This window comes from Mya arenaria, chromosome 7 (assembly GCF_026914265.1).
Source record: "Mya arenaria isolate MELC-2E11 chromosome 7, ASM2691426v1".
In the NCBI taxonomy this organism is placed as follows: domain Eukaryota; kingdom Metazoa; phylum Mollusca; class Bivalvia; order Myida; family Myidae; genus Mya; species Mya arenaria.
Genome location: NC_069128.1, coordinates 12,959,976 through 12,978,206, shown reverse-complemented (window position 1 = coordinate 12,978,206; position 18,231 = coordinate 12,959,976). Strand labels below are relative to the sequence as shown.

General features: G+C 37.1%; 1 protein-coding gene across 2 annotated transcripts in view; it reads left to right on the top strand.

The window, feature by feature from the left end:
• The first annotated feature begins 3,895 nt into the window (after positions 1-3,895).
• Positions 3,896-18,231, top strand: part of LOC128240242 (golgin subfamily A member 4-like) — a 35,710-nt gene continuing 21,374 nt past the window's right edge. The window contains exons 1-17 of one of the 2 annotated variants that reach the window (XM_052956782.1): positions 3,896-4,056; positions 5,173-5,388; positions 5,625-5,857; positions 6,095-6,164; positions 6,481-6,636; positions 7,112-7,246; positions 8,196-8,336; positions 9,547-9,651; positions 9,949-10,078; positions 10,391-10,569; positions 11,494-11,613; positions 13,491-13,604; positions 15,237-15,356; positions 15,826-16,053; positions 16,721-16,849; positions 17,332-17,463; positions 17,993-18,109. In XM_052956782.1, coding sequence (XP_052812742.1) covers positions 3,976-4,056; positions 5,173-5,388; positions 5,625-5,857; positions 6,095-6,164; positions 6,481-6,636; positions 7,112-7,246; positions 8,196-8,336; positions 9,547-9,651; positions 9,949-10,078; positions 10,391-10,569; positions 11,494-11,613; positions 13,491-13,604; positions 15,237-15,356; positions 15,826-16,053; positions 16,721-16,849; positions 17,332-17,463; positions 17,993-18,109 — 2,406 coding nt within the window. In that variant the 5' untranslated portion in view covers positions 3,896-3,975. Of the gene's footprint in view, positions 4,057-5,172; positions 5,389-5,624; positions 5,858-6,094; positions 6,165-6,480; positions 6,637-7,111; positions 7,247-7,505; positions 7,537-8,195; positions 8,337-9,546; positions 9,652-9,948; positions 10,079-10,390; positions 10,570-11,493; positions 11,614-13,490; positions 13,605-15,236; positions 15,357-15,825; positions 16,054-16,720; positions 16,850-17,331; positions 17,464-17,992; positions 18,110-18,231 lie in introns of those variants that run through there. The other variant, XM_052956783.1, reaches the window with a different exon arrangement.

Genomic DNA, 18,231 nt, shown 5'->3' with positions numbered 1-18,231 from the left:
GTCGACATTCAGCTATGTTCAGGTACCCGGAGCACGATATCGACAGCACGACGTCGACATTCAGCTATGTTCAGGTACCCGGAGCACGATATCGACAGCACGACGTCGACATTCAGCTATGTCCAGGTACCCGGAGCACGATATCGACAGCACGACGTCGACATTCAGCTTTGTCCAGGTACCCGGAGCACGATATCGACAGCACGACGTCGACATTCAGCTTTGTCCAGGTCCCCAGAGCACGATATCGACAGCACGACGTCGACATTCAGCTATGTCCAGGTACCCAGAGCACGATATCGACAGCACGACGTCGACATTCAGCTATGTTCAGGTACCCAGAGCACGATATCGACATTCAGCTATGTCCAGGTATCCGGAGCACGATATCGACATTCAGCTATGTCCAGGTACCCGGAGCACGACATCGATATTCAGCTTTGTCCAGGTATCCGGAGCACGACGTCGACATTCAGCTATGTCCAGGTATCCGGAGCACGACGTCGACATTCAGCTATGTCCAGGTACCCGGAGCACGACATCGATATTCAGCTTTGTCCAGGTATCCGGAGCACGACGTCGACATTCAGCTATGTCCAGGTATCCGGAGCACGACGTCGGTTAGTAATGTTGTCGACAGACGATGTTCATGATGGCTGCAATTTACATAAAGTAACAGCAAGGAGACCCAGCAAGCATCCTTAAATTAAATAATTTGTTCAAACAGCTTCTTTTGTATTTTAATACTGTCTTGTAACATATTTCTCAAACGAGGTTCATATTTGTGATGGAATCGTCATTTGAACTAAAGTCGCAAGACGTCAGCCGAATCAGTAACTGTTTTTCCTGTATTGTCCGTCTTGAAGTTTTTCCATCCGTTTTAAAATATTTCGGACAAACGGAAGTGTGTGCTATGCGTTCAATTTCCGTCATGATAGCTTTTTTAAAATTTCTTTTACATTTTAGATAGGTAAAACCATTTTTTCGATAACTGCGCATGTAAAACACGGCATTTATTGACTTCATTGACATGTGAGTGGTTTTCCAAAATATTACTAGTGAGATTAAATGCGATAAAATTAAGGAATTTCAATGTAAATATCAGCATATAATTACCAGGTTGTATTCTTAAAAATGTGATAAATACAAATTACAATTAAGAGCTGCCAAATCATTTGATACACTCATATAGAAACTTATTTAGGTACAGTGGGTATTTCGAACAAAGAAGGAATCTAATCATTGTTGTGTCAACAGGTGGGTTGAAGGCTTTACAAAGAAGACAAACTGGCTTAGGTTATCATATTAATCAGTCGAATTACATTTTTTTATTGGCTACTAATTTGTTAAAAATTGTAAATATTTCAACGCTGATTTGTCATTTTCTTAGACAATAGAATAAATATCAAAAATGGAAAATATCAATTACCTAGAGCACTGCGTTCAAAGGATATATGGAAAATCAACGTGTTTCCTTCACTCTACGTGGTATGAATGATTCCTGGTAAAGTGTGGACAACCGTGTACTATTTCTTGTGATGATAATGCGCGTTTTGATCTAAATGGATAACAGAACAGAACAGAATTTTATTACACGGAGCACTCGCCGAATGGGCAAGGCCCGAGTGCTAGTATAATTAAGCTTACACACCCAACCCAGATCCGTACCGCCACTAATTCAATACACACTACCAGTGTCAGATTTTGCGTTGAGCTAAGTCGCTACACACACTCGGCCTATTCTTAATTATGTAGATTCAACATCATGTCATCTAACTATTGCATAACTGTAGGAAACAAAATAAGTGTTTATATAAGGTATATGTTGCTTGCCATTAATTTACTTTTTATTATTGTTAAGTCCGTAGCCATTACCGACATAATCTGAATTCATATCGTATACATTTACGTTGTCGTCATTAAAATACAATTAAAATGTAGTCTTTTAGAAATAGATTAATATTTTGTAATTCGCTAAGAAGAAAATGAATGTTATGCAATTGATTTGAATCAATTTCCAGGTAGAATGATGTTTTTAATACTAACTATTTAATGAAAACGTAGTTATGCTTTTTTAAGAATGCTGTTAGCAATTTTGCTAAATTGTTTATGTGAATTATTCTTGCTCTGATTTGTCTGCCTACGTTTCCTGCATTACAGAACTTTGCGTTTACTTCAATAAAAATTGAAAGTGTAAGTTGATATGTGACCAGTTCCAATCCATATGTGCGTGTCCATGTGCTCAAATCTGCACACTGTATCTTATTTTTTGAAATCGTTAGCGGACCATGTAGCACGCTTTCATCACTAATAACAAGACTAATTCCAAAGCATCAAAGACGTTGCGAATCTTTTTGAAACATGACTAAAAAAAGCAGATGCATTAAATCATGTTACCAAGTTTGAGACGCATTCTTCATTTATTGAACGAAATCGGATTTATTTTCAGCTTAAGGTCACCGCGACCTTGACATTTGACCAACTGACATAACAATAGTTAGGGTACTGGTCATGTTTGAGGTATCTCTACCACGTCCGAGGTCTATAGGCCAAAGCGTTTTTCACATAACGATCGGAAACCGATATTCAGCTCAAGTTTATCTTAAAGTCACCACGACATTGAACCATAAGGTCCATATCACGACCATATCTCATTAGCATGGAATGGTTCAAGACCCAATTGTTATGTAAACTTCACTTCGACAAGTTTATTAAGGGGGGGGGGGTCTGTTTCTGATTCTGTAAATCTAAGAATTAAATCATTGTTCATTTAATGGACTTTTACTAATCAAGATTTACACACATGTATGCATACATATCTATACATCTCTTTTTGAGTAAATATCATTTCAATCAATATCAATTAGATTTACCTTCAATTTTAGCACAAATATACAAGATACAATATTTCTTATTTCAACGGGTGTATGATAATAAGAAAACATTAGCTCAATGAGCTATATTTTTCGACATGAATAACAAGCATACATAACATATTAAACACAACAATAAGTTTGTGACCTGGAAGTAAAAGCATATAGTTTAAAATAGGTACATATATTGGAACAAGTATTTACAAAAGCTGTTCCTTATATTCATGCATACAATTACAAAAAGTAAGATGGATTTAAGCACTGAACAAAGTGATAACATCAACTAGTTTTCCCGGCTGTGCGGGCTATCCACAGGCGCACTGTAAAATGGTTAGTTCGTTCAAGGGTATATATTTAAATAGCAAAATTGTAAGTAGCATTATATACATGGGAATTACAGCATGGTTCAAGTTCAAGTTCAAATATTTATTGTATGAGGGAATCCGGCCCATATACAGATATGCATACATAAATACATATAAACAACGTGGAGTTCATTGATGTGTAGTTGGTAAAAATGTTTCAATGAGCGAATGGCGAAAGATCGTTATCTGGGAGTTTGTTATTAATTGGTCCCAGGTTAGATCAAGAATTTCAGTCAAATTCGAAGCGAGTCACAAACAATACTAAAATCTAATAAACATGGTCTAAACTGTCCACCGTAATGCAATAGCTTTTCGGACTGTATATTGTGACTTCCAAGAACATAATTTCTAAAAGGCATGCACGATACGTACGTTAAAAAAAGTGGTTCGACTGTACAGTACGTGTTTACTCAGTATTTGCCAAATCCTAAACGCTCCAGAAATCAATCTTAAAGTTAAATATATATATATATATTAATAATTGGCATTTACGTCAAAATCCCATCACCTTTTAGTAATATATATATATATTAAAATTATTCTGCTTGTCAGGGGAAATCACTGCGTATGACATTGGTAGAGCACTTTAATCTTTTTTTATGATTTCGGCGTATCTACTTCAACCAGACGTGTCGCGCATGCGCATATAGCCCGAAAGCTACTTCCTGCTACAACACCTGTCAAAATTGTAAACACTGACATGACAGCAGAAGTAACCGACATTTCAAGGCTTTAAGATGTTCAAAAACCTAAAAAAGAAACTTGAGCAAGGAGTCAACCAGTCTCCATTAAAAGGAGCACTCGCTTCAGCTTCCCGGGTATGACCGCCTGTTCATTAGTGTGTGGGTGGGGAAATTTGTTTTTTTTCCAAATTCAGAGCTTATGCATTTCAATACTATTGCAGATGTTCGTTATAAAACGGCCTCTAGTTTGATGAATTGTTGCCTTCTTTGTCATATATTCATGTCATTGTCACTGTCAGTATGAATAAATTTAGGTAGAAAAACTGTGCCCTATGTCAACCATTTGGCAACATGGCAGCAATTTCTATATATACATGTTCTAGCATGATGGTATACTAAAGTAAACTTGGTAGGAAAAGTATACCTGGTGTGGGGCTCGAACCAACGACAGCCGGAACACTACCACAGCGCTCTCACCAACTGAGCTAGCCGGGCGGCTTGTTCTAACACACACACACACACTACACTCCTCCCCACATTAACCTTGAAGGCTGACAGGGGCACTCCTGCTATTTACCGCTGCCACCAGTAAAGTAAACCTGGGAGGAAAAGTACCCGGTGTGGGGCTCGAACCAATGACTGCTGGAACGCTAGCACGGCGCTCTAAACAGCTGAGCTAACCGGGCGGCTGGTTCTAACCCACACACACTACAAAACTACCAATTTAGCTAAAAGGTTATGGAATGGTGCTGAACCCTGACCTTTTTTGGTATCACCCTTCTGCCCTCATGGAGTCCTGCATGGGCATCCTTCTACCTTCATAGAATTAAACACTGGAGGCTGTCAACTATTTTATTTACTTTTTTGCCTAAAACTTATAATAAGATTTTAAATATATTCAAACTTAACATATTGGGCAGTGATATTGCCTATATAACCTAATATTGCTTCAATTGATGATTGCATTCATTGTGCTGGGCAAACTATGTATTGGAGCACTTGCATTGTTTTGTTTCACAATTTTTTTGCGACAGTGCTCTAGTGCCCAAGTGTAAGGGGAGGTGTATTAATAAAATCCCCACGAAATGCATATAGGCTTTAGCAATAAGTGCAGCTTTAGCAATAAGTGCAGTCAGTATTGGTATTAACAGTAAATTTTATAAAGATATTAAAAGTTCTGTCTCAGATTTGATAACAAATTGTTAGATATTATTATTCAATTTCATTTGAATTTCTGTTATCTACATGTAGCTGCTTGATGATAAACCAGCAGAAAATGCTGGTGCCCCGATGGCAGAGAGCACACCAAAGAAGTCTGACCCAGCCTTAACCAAAGAAGATGGCAATCAGTCATCAGCATCTGATGTTTCTGGTTATGCCACAGCCAACCAGTCGCTCGAGACCAGTCCGGCAAATATTCCCGTTGGACAGTTGATTGACATTCCACTCCATGACACCAGTAGTGAGGTATCAAATTGAGTTTACAGATGGAATTTGCTTTGGCTTTGGTTTGATTCATCATTTTTTAAATATTGACAATCAACCATAATTTCATGCACATTGTTGTTCTACCATGACATTTGTATAACTAGGTTTAAGATATTTTAAGAACTTATTTAGTCGACTATAAATCTAAATGATATTAATAAAAGCAAAAATTTACCTCTTTGTAAATCACATTGTTCTATTTTATTTTACTCCAGTCCTTCAACTTGCCAGGAGACCTAACTCCGAGAGCATCCCGTTCCCGCACCTCCTCCATCAGTTCTGTGACAAGCGATGCCTCATTCTTTACGAATGTCAGTTTTGGCCAGCACCAGTACTCCCTACCTTCAGACATGGAGTCGGAGATGGATGAGTCTGGGACTGATCTACATACTGTCAGCAAAGAGGACCTCTATCAATACATACAGAAATACCAGCGCAGGGCAACCAGGTTGGTGTTTTATAACATGTTTTTATAATTCTTTATATTTATAATTGTATATTTTCCTCTTATTTGTACTCTCTTACTGTGCGATTGAATGAAAATTTGTAACTGACAGAACCGGGTATTGTCTACTTGTACTGCAATCTTTCTTGAATGTTTGATGATGTTTTTTTGTCTTTAGTCAAACTTTTGTCATTTTGTTCTGCAGTCAAATGTTTTAATATTGTAATTATTCGAATATAGGTACAAGTCCAAGTTCATGGAGTTGGTTACTGTCTACAAAGACATCCTGCAGGAGAGAGACAAGTTTAAGGTAAGACATCATTTGAGCAAATAAAATGATTGATATCGGGTATATTGTTTGCTGTGATTTCAACTTTGTACAATAAAATGAATATTACTTTTAGCTTGTCTTGAAAGAAATACAGTCAAAGTATTGCTATAGTCTTGATGTTGGCATTGGCCTTGTCATCCATTGTGCAATGTATAAACTTAAGCTATAATTGTCTACAATAGGTTGATTGAAGCTTTAAAACTGTTGAACAATAAATCCTATGAATGAATGTGATACTCAGTTTGAAATTTTTTTGTGTGTGTGTTAAAACCGAACATATTGCTGTTATTTCAAGAAAAACCTGACGCAAGCCCAGGATCGATCATTTCGCCGTATCTCTGAACTGAAGGAACAAATCCAGCTGGACCAGAAAGCCAAGAGGGACCTTGAGGAAAACTATAACCTGGTTATTGAAGAAAAAGGAGAGTTCATTGCTGTACTGCAGAAACAGGTACCAAGAATTTCTTTTGTGTTGAATTAAATGAAACATTGAAAGGTTCACCTAAAACTAAAACCTTTGTGATTGAGGAAAAAGTGGAGTTTACTATGGTGTTGCAAAAGTTTGCTAGGTCATTTCTTAAGATATTGTCAGGTTTTTATATGTGGGAACCATTCTACTAAGAGCTCTTTTAAGTACAAGTGGGTTTCATATAATTACATTTTACCTGTACCAAAAAGATGTTCCAAGTGTGGGCCTTAAACCATTGATCCCTGGATTATGAGCTATAAGTGTTACATACAAAGCTCTTTTTTACCTGTTAATCTCATTGCAAACTTCAATCCTTCAAACCTAAGTATTTAAAAAAAAAACAAGTTCAAAAGAAGCATGAATAACGAAAAAAATGCAAATTTTACAATAATAAACAGTTACTAAAGAGTCAATTACCTTAATGTAGATAATATCCAACTACCGTTTCTACCCACAGGTCCAGTTATTGAAAGAAGGGAAGGACATCCCCCCAGAGCTGCAGGAGAAGATCCAGGCAGGCAAAGCAAAGGAAGAGGAGCAGGCTAAACAGGCTGGAGATCTAGATGCTGAGCTCAACTCTCTCAGGGAGAAGGTACTATAATTAATAAGTCGGAGATCTAGATGCTGAGCTCATGTCTCTCAGAGAGAAGGTACTATAATTAAAAGGCCGGAGATCTGGATGATGAGCTCAACTCTCTAAGAGAGGAGGTACTATAATTATTAAGCCCGAGATCTGGATGCAGAGCTCAACTCTCTCAGAGAGAAGGTACTATAATTAACAGGCCGGAGATCTGGATGCAGAGCTCAACTCTCTCAGAGAGAAGGTACTATAATTAAAAGGCCGGAGATCTGGATGCAGAGCTCAACTCTCTCAGAGAGAAGGTACTATAATTAAAAGGCCGGAGATCTGGATGCTGAGCTCAACTCCCTAAGAGAGAAGGTACTATAATTAAAAGGCCGGAGATCTGGATGCAGAGCTCAACTCTCAAGAGTGTTTAATGGTCTTGTGGATTTGCAATTTCTCCAACTGTGTACAAGTTAAATAATTGTATCTGAATTGATACTGATAAAACTGCCTGTTTTGAGAAACATTGATCTTTCTTAAAGCATTCATCGAAATGGTGAATGAATTATGATGGTCTTTAATTATTAATTTTATTCAGCAAGTTTATGTTGAGCATCCAAGCATACAAAATTGAACAATTGATGAACTCCAAGGATAAAGTTTATCTTGTTAAAATTGCTTTATTTTCTAAGAATTTATTGGCTAACCTAATATTTTAGCATTAACTGTTATTCTGTATGTTGGATAATCATGTTGCTCTGTTTACAGTAATTTATGTTCACCTTTTGAACACTTTTAAACTGTAGCTTTATTTACATTTCAAAAGCTTGGCATTTTCGCAAAATATTACTGTGACTATAATTTGAAAAACCATCCAATATATTCAATGAAACTTGGGGAACACATGTTACAGGAGACAATACACACAATTACAGCAAAGTCCATTTCTCTGGCTTAATCATTAGTTATGTTTCAGGTGAAGCACCAGGATGGCTTGCTGCAGCGGTGTAAGGAGATTATCATGACAAACAAAGAAAAGCAGGCCCAACTTGTGGACGAGAAAGCCAAGGTAGAAGCTGACCTAGAACAGTCCATGTTGGAGCTCAACAAATTCAAGGTGGGTATAGACAGTCATCTTCAGGTGGATTGAGTATATGAAAAAAACAACTTATGGCATAAGCCCTTTGTTGGTGGGGTATTACATTAGCATTTGGTTGGTGGAATATATGACATAACCCTTTGGTCGGTGGTGAATAGGACGTACGCACTATGTGGGTGGGGAATATGACATAAGCCCTTGGTGGGTGGGGAATAGGACATAAGCCCTTGGTGGGTGGGGAATATGACATAAGCCCTTGGTGGGTGGTGAATAGGACGTACGCCCTTGGTGGGTGGGGAATATGACATAAGCCCTTGGTGGGTGGTAAATAGGACGTACGCCCTTGGTGGGTGGGGAATATGACATAAGCCCTTGGTGGGTGGGGAATATGACATAAGGCCTTGGTGGTAGGGGAATATGACATAACCCTTTGGTCGGTGGTGAATAGGACATAAGCCCTTGGTGGGTGGGGAATATGACATAAGCCCTTGGTGGGTGGGGAATATGACATAAGCCCTTGGTGGGTGGGGAATATGACATAAGCCCTTGGTGGGTGGGGAAATGACATAACCCTTTGGTCGGTGGTGAATAGGACATAAGCCCTTGGTGGGTGGGGAATATGACATAAGCCCTTGGTGGGAGGGGAATATGACACAACCCTTTGGTCGGTGGTGAATAGGACATAAGCCCTTGGTGGGTGGGGAATATGACATAACCCTTTGGTCGGTGATGAATAGGACATACGCCCTTGGTGGGTGGGGAATATGACATAAGCCCTTGGTTGGTGATTAAGCTTGAGGGACATTAATTGCATAATTATTTGTGTTCATGTAAGTATGACTTAGTTAACTTGTGACATGGAAAGTAAAGATAAAGGAGGCACAAGAAAGTGTTTGAGAGCTAGTGAACTTGTTCAACTTAAATCATACTTGCTTAAGTTCCTCCAGATCACCAATGCTTTGTATAGCATGATGAGAGGTTGAGTAGTATTTCTTTTTCTCATGTTAAACCAACTATCTCCCTTTGTATAAATTGGTCACTTGTAGTCAACCAATTATCTCCCTTTGAAATAAATTGGTCACTTGTAGTCAACCAATTATCTCCCTTTGTAATAAATTGGTCACTTGTAGTCAACCAATTATCTCCCTTTGTAATAAATTGGTCACTTGTAGTCAACCAATTATCTACCTTTGTAATAAATTGTTCACTGGTTTGTTGTTTATTGCAGGCGGCTGGTTCCCAAGACACAATCAGCAAACTTCAGGGTCAGATAAAGCAAGCTCGGGAAGTGATAGAACAGCTTGAGACAGACAGGCAGATTGCCATCGCTGAGGTATTTATGGTTCAACTCAACCATCATTTATGGCTCTTGTATTTGATAAATGAGCATGTTTTTAAAATACTTAAGTCGAGAAGCAAACCAAAATTGAGCTTCCATTAAAAAGATGTGGATAGCATGTACTGAGTGTTCTTTTAGATAAGTCTGGGGAAATGGATGGAGTTTAACCTCTATTCCATAGTATGTCTTCAACTAGCTCCTGCGTAAAAAAATCATATATTTAATCAGGCAGAATATTTCATCATGTGATATTAACCATGAAAATGAAAATCACATATTTCTCTCTCCCAGGTGAAGCAGCAGGTCCATGAGGAGATGGAGAGAAAGGATGAAGAGTTGACAGAGGTGCGTCAACAAGCTGTAACATACAGGGATGAAAATGCCGACCTCAAACACAGACTCGATAAACTTGAGAAATCAGGTAGGTGGTATATTAAAATCACTGTTACGTTCAAAAGTGTGATGTTTTTTTTATATTTCATTATTATTGTGAAACCAGTTTTATTTCAACATTATATTGATGACCCTTGTTGGCTCAAAGTAACGTGGTCTTGTACTGTTGGAGATACAGTAGTTCCCATAGGAATCATACTAATCCAGCTTGGTGACCACCATCTCAATGCACATTCAAAGTAGAATGGAAGAAAAGTGTTCAAGATATCAAAATATTAATGATTTGAAAATACAGTGGATGAGCTCCTTGATTAACCTTGACCCTTATTTCTGCCTTCAGCAACCGAGCAACTGGATAAGTCAAGAGAGATAATTAAGCGATTGAAGGAAGAAAAACAGAATGCTGTGTCTGAGCTTGAGGGCAAGTTACGGGAACAGGAGGATTCCATGGAGAAGGAAAAGGAATCTCTGATACAGGAAGTCTCTCGTGGGAAATCAGCCGCTGTCTCCCTTATGCAGGTACATATCAGCAGCTACAAGCAAAAATCTGTCTTACAGTAAGCATTACATAAGCAAAGACATGACTTAGTAGATTTTTGTTACCGAAATAAGCATTGCTATGGTATTATGTGAATAAATGGTTGTGGGTTCTTTTAAAGTGATTTGTATGGCTTTTTTGTTTTTATTAATGTCTTTGAATATGTCCAGGTAATATTGCCAGCTAAGTACCAGGGGTTCTGAAGTTCTGGAATAATAATGAAACCAGGATTTAGAGTTTTAACTTCAGGCTATTGTACAGTGGTAAAGATTGCTTATTGCTCAGACATTTGCATAAAAAGAGCAGAGACTACCTTGCAATGGATCTGAATGACTTCAGAGACAATTTAAAAAAGGATATTAGCCCCTTTACCTTGCTTTGGGCATGAATCCCTTACACTCAAACAGATCGAGGCTATTTTTCGTGATCATCAATTTTCAGCTGTTAGAACTCCAGAAGATCTAAAGGTCGATAAAAGATTTTCTTTGTTAAAAAAAAAATGTTATTGTCATGCTGATAGTTGGTCATAAAATGCTGGCCATAATTCAAAACCGTTAAAGATATGTATATGATGCTTTATATGCATTCTCTTACTGAATAACATTATTTGTGACTTTGTCAGCGAAAATGAGTTCTGTAAAGGTGATGTTTTCTTTTTTGAAAGTTTCATGCCTCATAATCAGGCAGTCAGAGCTATTTTACAATGTTCGAAAAAGCTTGGTTAATTTATGTTACACAATTTTGTTTTGTTATGCTCTCTTTTGGTTAATATTAGTTTTTGTTGTTACCTCAATAGGACTCATTACGTTTAGTATAACTATATGAGAGTATCGGACAAGCTCAGGTAACAGCTTTTGCTGCTGTTTTTGAAATTCCATGACACTTGCCTATTTTATCTGTTTCAGGAGCAAACAGTCAAGGAAGTAGAAGGGAAAATTACCCAGGCAGTGGAGGAGCGTGATGAGCTGTGGCAGAACAAGATGTCACAGCAGGAGTTGGCTCACTCAGAAACAGTCAGCACAAAGGTATAGAGAGGTTGATGATTTGTTCCTATAGTATTGATTTCCCAAAAGGATGTGCTTTGGTCTGCCAAAGTTATTTCATGCTTGTCACTTGATATGTTAACCTTCCAGACAGTTCAAAACTCAGAAGGAATCTCAATATGAGTAAATATCACAAGAATGAGGTATACTGAATGCTTCAATATGGGTAAATATAAGAGAATGAGGTATACTGAATGCTTCAATATGGGTCAATGTAAGAGAATGAGGTATACTGAATGCTACAATATGGGTCAATGTAAGAGAATGAGGTATACTGAATGCTTCAATATGGGTCAATGTAAGAGAATGAGGTATACTGAATGCTTCAATATGGGTAAATATAAGAGAATGAGGTATACTGAATGCTTCAATATGGGTAAACATAAGAGAATGAGGTATACTGAATGCTTCAATATGGGTAAATATAAGAGAATGAGGTATACTGAATGCTTCAATATGGGTAAATATAAGAGAATGAGGTATACTGAATGCTTCAATATGGGTAAATATAAGAGAATGAGGTATACTGAATGCTACAATATGGGTAAATGTAAGAGAATGAGGTATACTGAATGCTTCAATATGGGTCAATGTAAGAGAATGAGGTATACTGAATGCTTCAATATGGGTAAATATAAGAGAATGAGGTATACTGAATGCTACAATATGGGTAAATATAAGAGAATGAGGTATACTGAATGCTTCAATATGGGTAAATATAAGAGAATGAGGTATACTGAATGCTACAATATGGGTAAATATAAGAGAATGAGGTATACTGAATGCTTCAATACGGGTAAATGTAAGAGAATGAGGTATACTGAATGCTACAATACGGGTCAATGTAAGAGAATGAGGTATACTGAATGCTTCAATACGGGTCAATGTAAGAGAATGAGGTATACTGAATGCTTCAATACGGGTAAATATAAGAGAATGAGGTATACTGAATGCTACAATATGGGTAAATATAAGAGAATGAGGTATACTGAATGCTACAATATGGGTAAATATAAGAGAATGAGGTATACTGAATGCTACAATATGGGTAAATATAAGAGAATGAGGTATACTGAATGCTTCAATATGGGTAAATATAAGAGAATGAGGTATACTGAATGCTTCAATATGGGTAAATATAAGAGAATGAGGTATACTGAATGCTACAATATGGGTAAATTTCACAAGAATGAGGTATACTGAATGCTACAATATGAGTAAATTTTACAAGAATGAGGTATACTGAATGCTACAATATGGGTAAATTTCACAAGAATGAGGTATACTGAATGCTACAATATGAGTAAATTTTACAAGAATGAGGTATACTGAATGCTTCAATATGGGTAAATTTCACAAGAATGAGGTATACTGAATGCTACAATATGGGTAAATTTCACAAGAATGAGGTATACTGAATGCTACAATATGGGTAAATTTCACAAGAATGAGGTATACTGAATGCTACAATATGGGTAAATTTCACAAGAATGAGGTATACTGAATGCTACAATATGAGTAAATTTCACAAGAATGAGGTATACTGAATGCTACAATATGGGTAAATTTCACAAGAATGAGGTATACTGAATGCTACAATATGAGTAAATTTCACAAGAATGAGGTATACTGAATGCTACAATATGGGTAAATTTCACAAGAATGAGGTATACTGAATGCTACAATATGAGAAAATTTCACAAGAATGAGGTATACTGAATGCTTCAATATGGGTAAATTTCACAAGAATGAGGTATACTGAATGCTTCAATATGGGTAAATTTCACAAGAATGAGGTTTACTGTATTCTACAATGTTGGAGGATGTATACTAAGTGCCACAGTATGGGTAAATTTCAGGAGAAGGAGATACAGCATTTACAAGCCAAGCTGGAGGAGGAGATAAAGAAATTAAAGTCAGAAAAGGAGCATGCTATAAGGTGTCTACAGGAGGAACATAGGACTGCTACACAGGTATAAGGGTAGACCTTTGTCTTACTGTGCTAAAACATGATCTGTGACATTCAGAATTGGGTCTTACTGCTTATTTTTCAAATGTGAGTTTTAAACATCAAGGTTAATATGTTTGAAAAAAAAGTATTTTTGACAGTTTAAATATGTCACACATAGGCTTTTTATCCTTCTGTGTGCCGTAACAGTAGCATATGCTCAGATATTTACCATTTGCATCATATTTTCTATGTGACCAGTGTCTGCTTGTCTACGTTCACATGTTTATGGCCATATATCATAGGTTGGAGATAAAAAGGAGAAAAAGCAATTGCTATCTGCAAAATTGGCCTAGAGACACTACAAAGTAAAGAATAAAACGTAACTTTAAGAAAAGTTATTGAGGTATTTTTCAAAGTGCCAAGATTTCCAGTGGTGATTGGACAACAACAATGTATTTCTAGCTTTTTTATCCCCTGCCTTGAAAAGGCGAGGGGATATAGTAATGGTAAGCGCGATTCTGTGCGTGTGTGTGGGTGCGGGTGTGCGTGTGTGTGTGCGTCCGTCCGTCCCACATTCATTTCTTTGCATCTCCTCTTACATTTCTCATGGGATTTCTACCAAACTTTCACAGATTGATGATCATAAAGTGAAGCAGCGCATATTGTCGGGCTTTTGCGATTCGACCATTTTTGCAAGAGTTGTAGCCCTTTGTTTATTTTACATTTAACATTGGTTTCTTCGCAACTCCTCTTACGTTTTTCATGCGATTTCTACCAAACATTCACATATTGATGATCATAAAGTAAAGCAGTGCATATTGTCGGGCTTTCCTGATTTGACCATTTTTGAAAGAGTTATTGCCCTTTGCTTATTTTACATTTAAAATTGGTTTCTTCGCAACTCCTCTTACGTTTTTCATGCGATTTCTACCAAATTTCACAGATTGATGATCATAAAGTGAAGCAGCGCATATTGTCGGGCTTTCCCGATTTGACCATTTTTGAAAGAGTTATTGCCCTTTGCTTATTTTACATTTAAAATTGGTTTCTTCGCAACTCCTCTTACGTTTTTCATGCGATTTCTACCAAACTTTCACAGATCGGTGATCATAAAGTGAAGCAGCGCATATTGTCTGCCTTTTGTGATTTGACCATTATTGAACGAGTTATTGCCCTTTGCTTATTTTACTTTTAAAATTAGTTTCTTCGCAATTCCTCTTAAGTTTTTCATGCGATTTCTACCAAACTTTCACAGATTGGTGATCATAAAGTGAAGCAGTGCATATTGTCTGCCTTTTGCAATTTGACCATTATTGAACGAGTTATTGCCCTTTGCTTATTTTACAGAAAATAAATCAAGGTATTTTCATAGCCATGGTGCCATTGTCGGCTTAGTCGTGCAAAAAAATAAACCTTGGCCATAAATAAAAAAAATTCAAGATATTCAAATTATATTTAGTATACATGTTGGAGGAAATAATGCACACAAGCACCCTTGCTTAAACAATTGTTGAGAAATGCGGCTTGTTTGACTTGGAAAGAATAATAGTCCAGTGTTGATGTCTACTCAACAGCACTCGTGTTGTTGTTTTTTCGCACTGTATTATAAGCAAGTTTTATGTTATAACTTCATTCATGTCATTTTTGTGACCAGGAGAAATATCAAGAGATGCGACTGGCTATGGAAGAGCGTGACCTGCAGAAAATGGCCACTCTGAGTCAACAGGACTCGCTACGAGATGAGCTACAAGCACAGATGGATAACCTTAGAAAGGTTTGACATTCATAGAGATATTTTCAAGTTTAATAACAATAAATTGTACTTATTTCAGAACAGTTTTCTTAACAAGGCCCATTACAGATATCCTTGAAGTTTTTCATAGCTCATACTTTTTATCATTCCTCATTAATTGTACAAGGACCAAACTAAAACAAAACAAAAACATAAGTGCACATATTGTTGTAAAGAAAAAGATTTCACCTTTAGAACACCAAGCGTATATACATCAGTCAGGTCAAAGCCACTACTGAATTATATCTTTTGGTGCTCTCTCAATGAAATATAATGCTATCTTACACTGAAACAAACGATTACCCTCTATTCATCCAACCTCACATGATAAATAGGTGTTAGAAACCCTGATTGACTAGATGTTGCACAAAGTACAGGCTTGATGGGTAAAGGAGTGTATAAAATTACATGTCCTTAGCTTTTTGTCCATACGTTTTATCCTGAACTTCAGGAAAAGGAAGAACTGGAAACCCTTATCAACCAGATGCAAGCAGAAGCCGACAACCAACGAGGCGAGGTTGATCGACTCCGGGCAGAACTGACGGGTGCGCACGAGCAGTATGTGTCAGACATTCTCACTCAGCAGGAGAGAAGTATACAGGAGAAGGTGCAAGAGATGACAGACAGGCACACTGGGCAGATTGCCGAGCTCATTCAGAAACATGACTCCCAAATGGAGGTAGAGATGAATAATTTTAAATACCGTCAAAACTCTCTATGTCAAAGTTTGAACCTCAGGAAAAATACTTCTAAATAATGAACATTTTATATATAATCGAAATACAAAATGTGTATACCTTAACCAAACACATTTGAAAAAAGTTCAACATAACCAGAGCATTGAGATAACAGAGTTGGACATATCAGGTTTCGATTGTATGATAAAAATAACCTGTTTTCTCTTTTATTGACCAAATTGACATTCATACCAATGTAAGAATACACTGAATTATGCCATACGAAACATAGCGCTATAGCAAACATATACTATCAATCAGTACATACACCAGTAGTTAATTTATCATAACCAGTTTAATGATTTAATTATATGTGTGTATTTTTATGTATGTGAAATTTTTAATCACACTTTAATTGACTTCAATGCTGATGGATGACAATTTTGTTTTTTTTTAGAAATCAATTGCATTCTGGCATCTAGAAGGAGATCTCATATGCTTTTCATTGGATGAGGCCCTATGAAGATAAACATGTATCCATGGCAACAATACCATGGCGTGATCGGAAAGCTCACATGGACACCTTCACAGACAAACATCAACATATTCATCAATTAAATGTTTTTGCTTTGAGTATATTTATAATAAGTTATGCTTGTACGATTTCAGGCCCTAAGAACTGACCTAGAACAGCGATACCATGGTGATACAGAGACATGTAAGGCTCAACTAGATGCCCAGTTGGCAGAGAAGCAGCAACATATTGATAAACTATCCATCACACTTAACCAGTTTAAGGTACAACATAAAGTTCATACTTTAACTTTATATACCTACGTGTACATGGAGACAATTACCTCCATGATTTGATGGCTAGGAAACATTTATCTCTGTTGCCCAAGTTATCAGTGTACTTAAAAATGCTTTTAATAAATCCTGTGGGAAAAGCACACAGCAAAAGTGCTTTGGTTTGACTGCTGCTGTTTATTAACAGCTATGAAATGTGCAATGCACTTTCATGTTTTGGGAAGCCCCCTAGCACTATATCAAAATCATTTAGACATAATATGTAATAACCCCAAAAATAAATATCTTCACTTTGTGTACTAATAATGTGTACCGGTAAGCATTTAAACACAAACATGAATGGTAATAGCAATGTTCTATGCCACATGTTTCATCAAAATATAGAACAGCAATTTAGCCATAGAAAGTCTATACTCTATAATGATATGAAGCCTCTTGTCATGTTCATCACTTGAACATTTCATATATTCCAGTCAGACCTATCCATGAAAGAGCAGGAGTTGGAACAGCGGTCTGTAGAGTTCCGAAACAAAATGGAGGAAACCAGTGACAGCTACAAGGAGACAATGGCCGAGTGTGATAAACTACATGCAGAATTGGACAAGGTGGGAGTAGCTTGGTGTATTCATGATCGACACACCTAGTAGTTAAAATTCTTTAGCTCGTTGATGGGATATGGCAATGGTTATGACATAAGCATTGTCACCATGACAACAACTCATTGGCCTCAGCTTGGAACACTCCTAAAATATGTTCTCATGTTTTCAATGGCAACACACACACATGAATGGCATCTCAAAGTTTATGTGCATGTATGATATTGTGGAACACTGACAGAAAGTATCAAACAACAGTTAAATATAGATAGTTGGTGTACCACAATTATTGTGTCCCCTTTTGAGAAGATGGTGCATGTAGGTTTGCAAATGATAGTAGTTTGTATACAATGTATTGTCTGCCATAACTGGAGAACAGTCACAAAACTCATTTAAAGGAGACATTATACAGCTTATACTGAAACAAAAATAGTGTGATCAGCTTGATCCTGTTACAAGAGACTTGTTCAGGAGATTTTGACCAGTTCATTATTATAATGCAGATGCTTTTGCTATATCATTATTTCTCATTGTACAGGTAAGAGCAGAGTATGAGGATCACAAGTCTGTCATGGAGAAGGAGTTATCTGCCCTTAGACAGAACATCTCCAGTGCCCAGGAGAGTAGCGATAGTAATGCAGCAGAAAAGGCCCAGGTAAATGCTCTACAGTAGTGAAATACATAGCATAAGATATGGGTAACTATTTTCCTTCAGACATTACATCTCCAGTGCTCTGTTCCCATCATTACAAATTCTCAGACTAGACTCAGACTCAG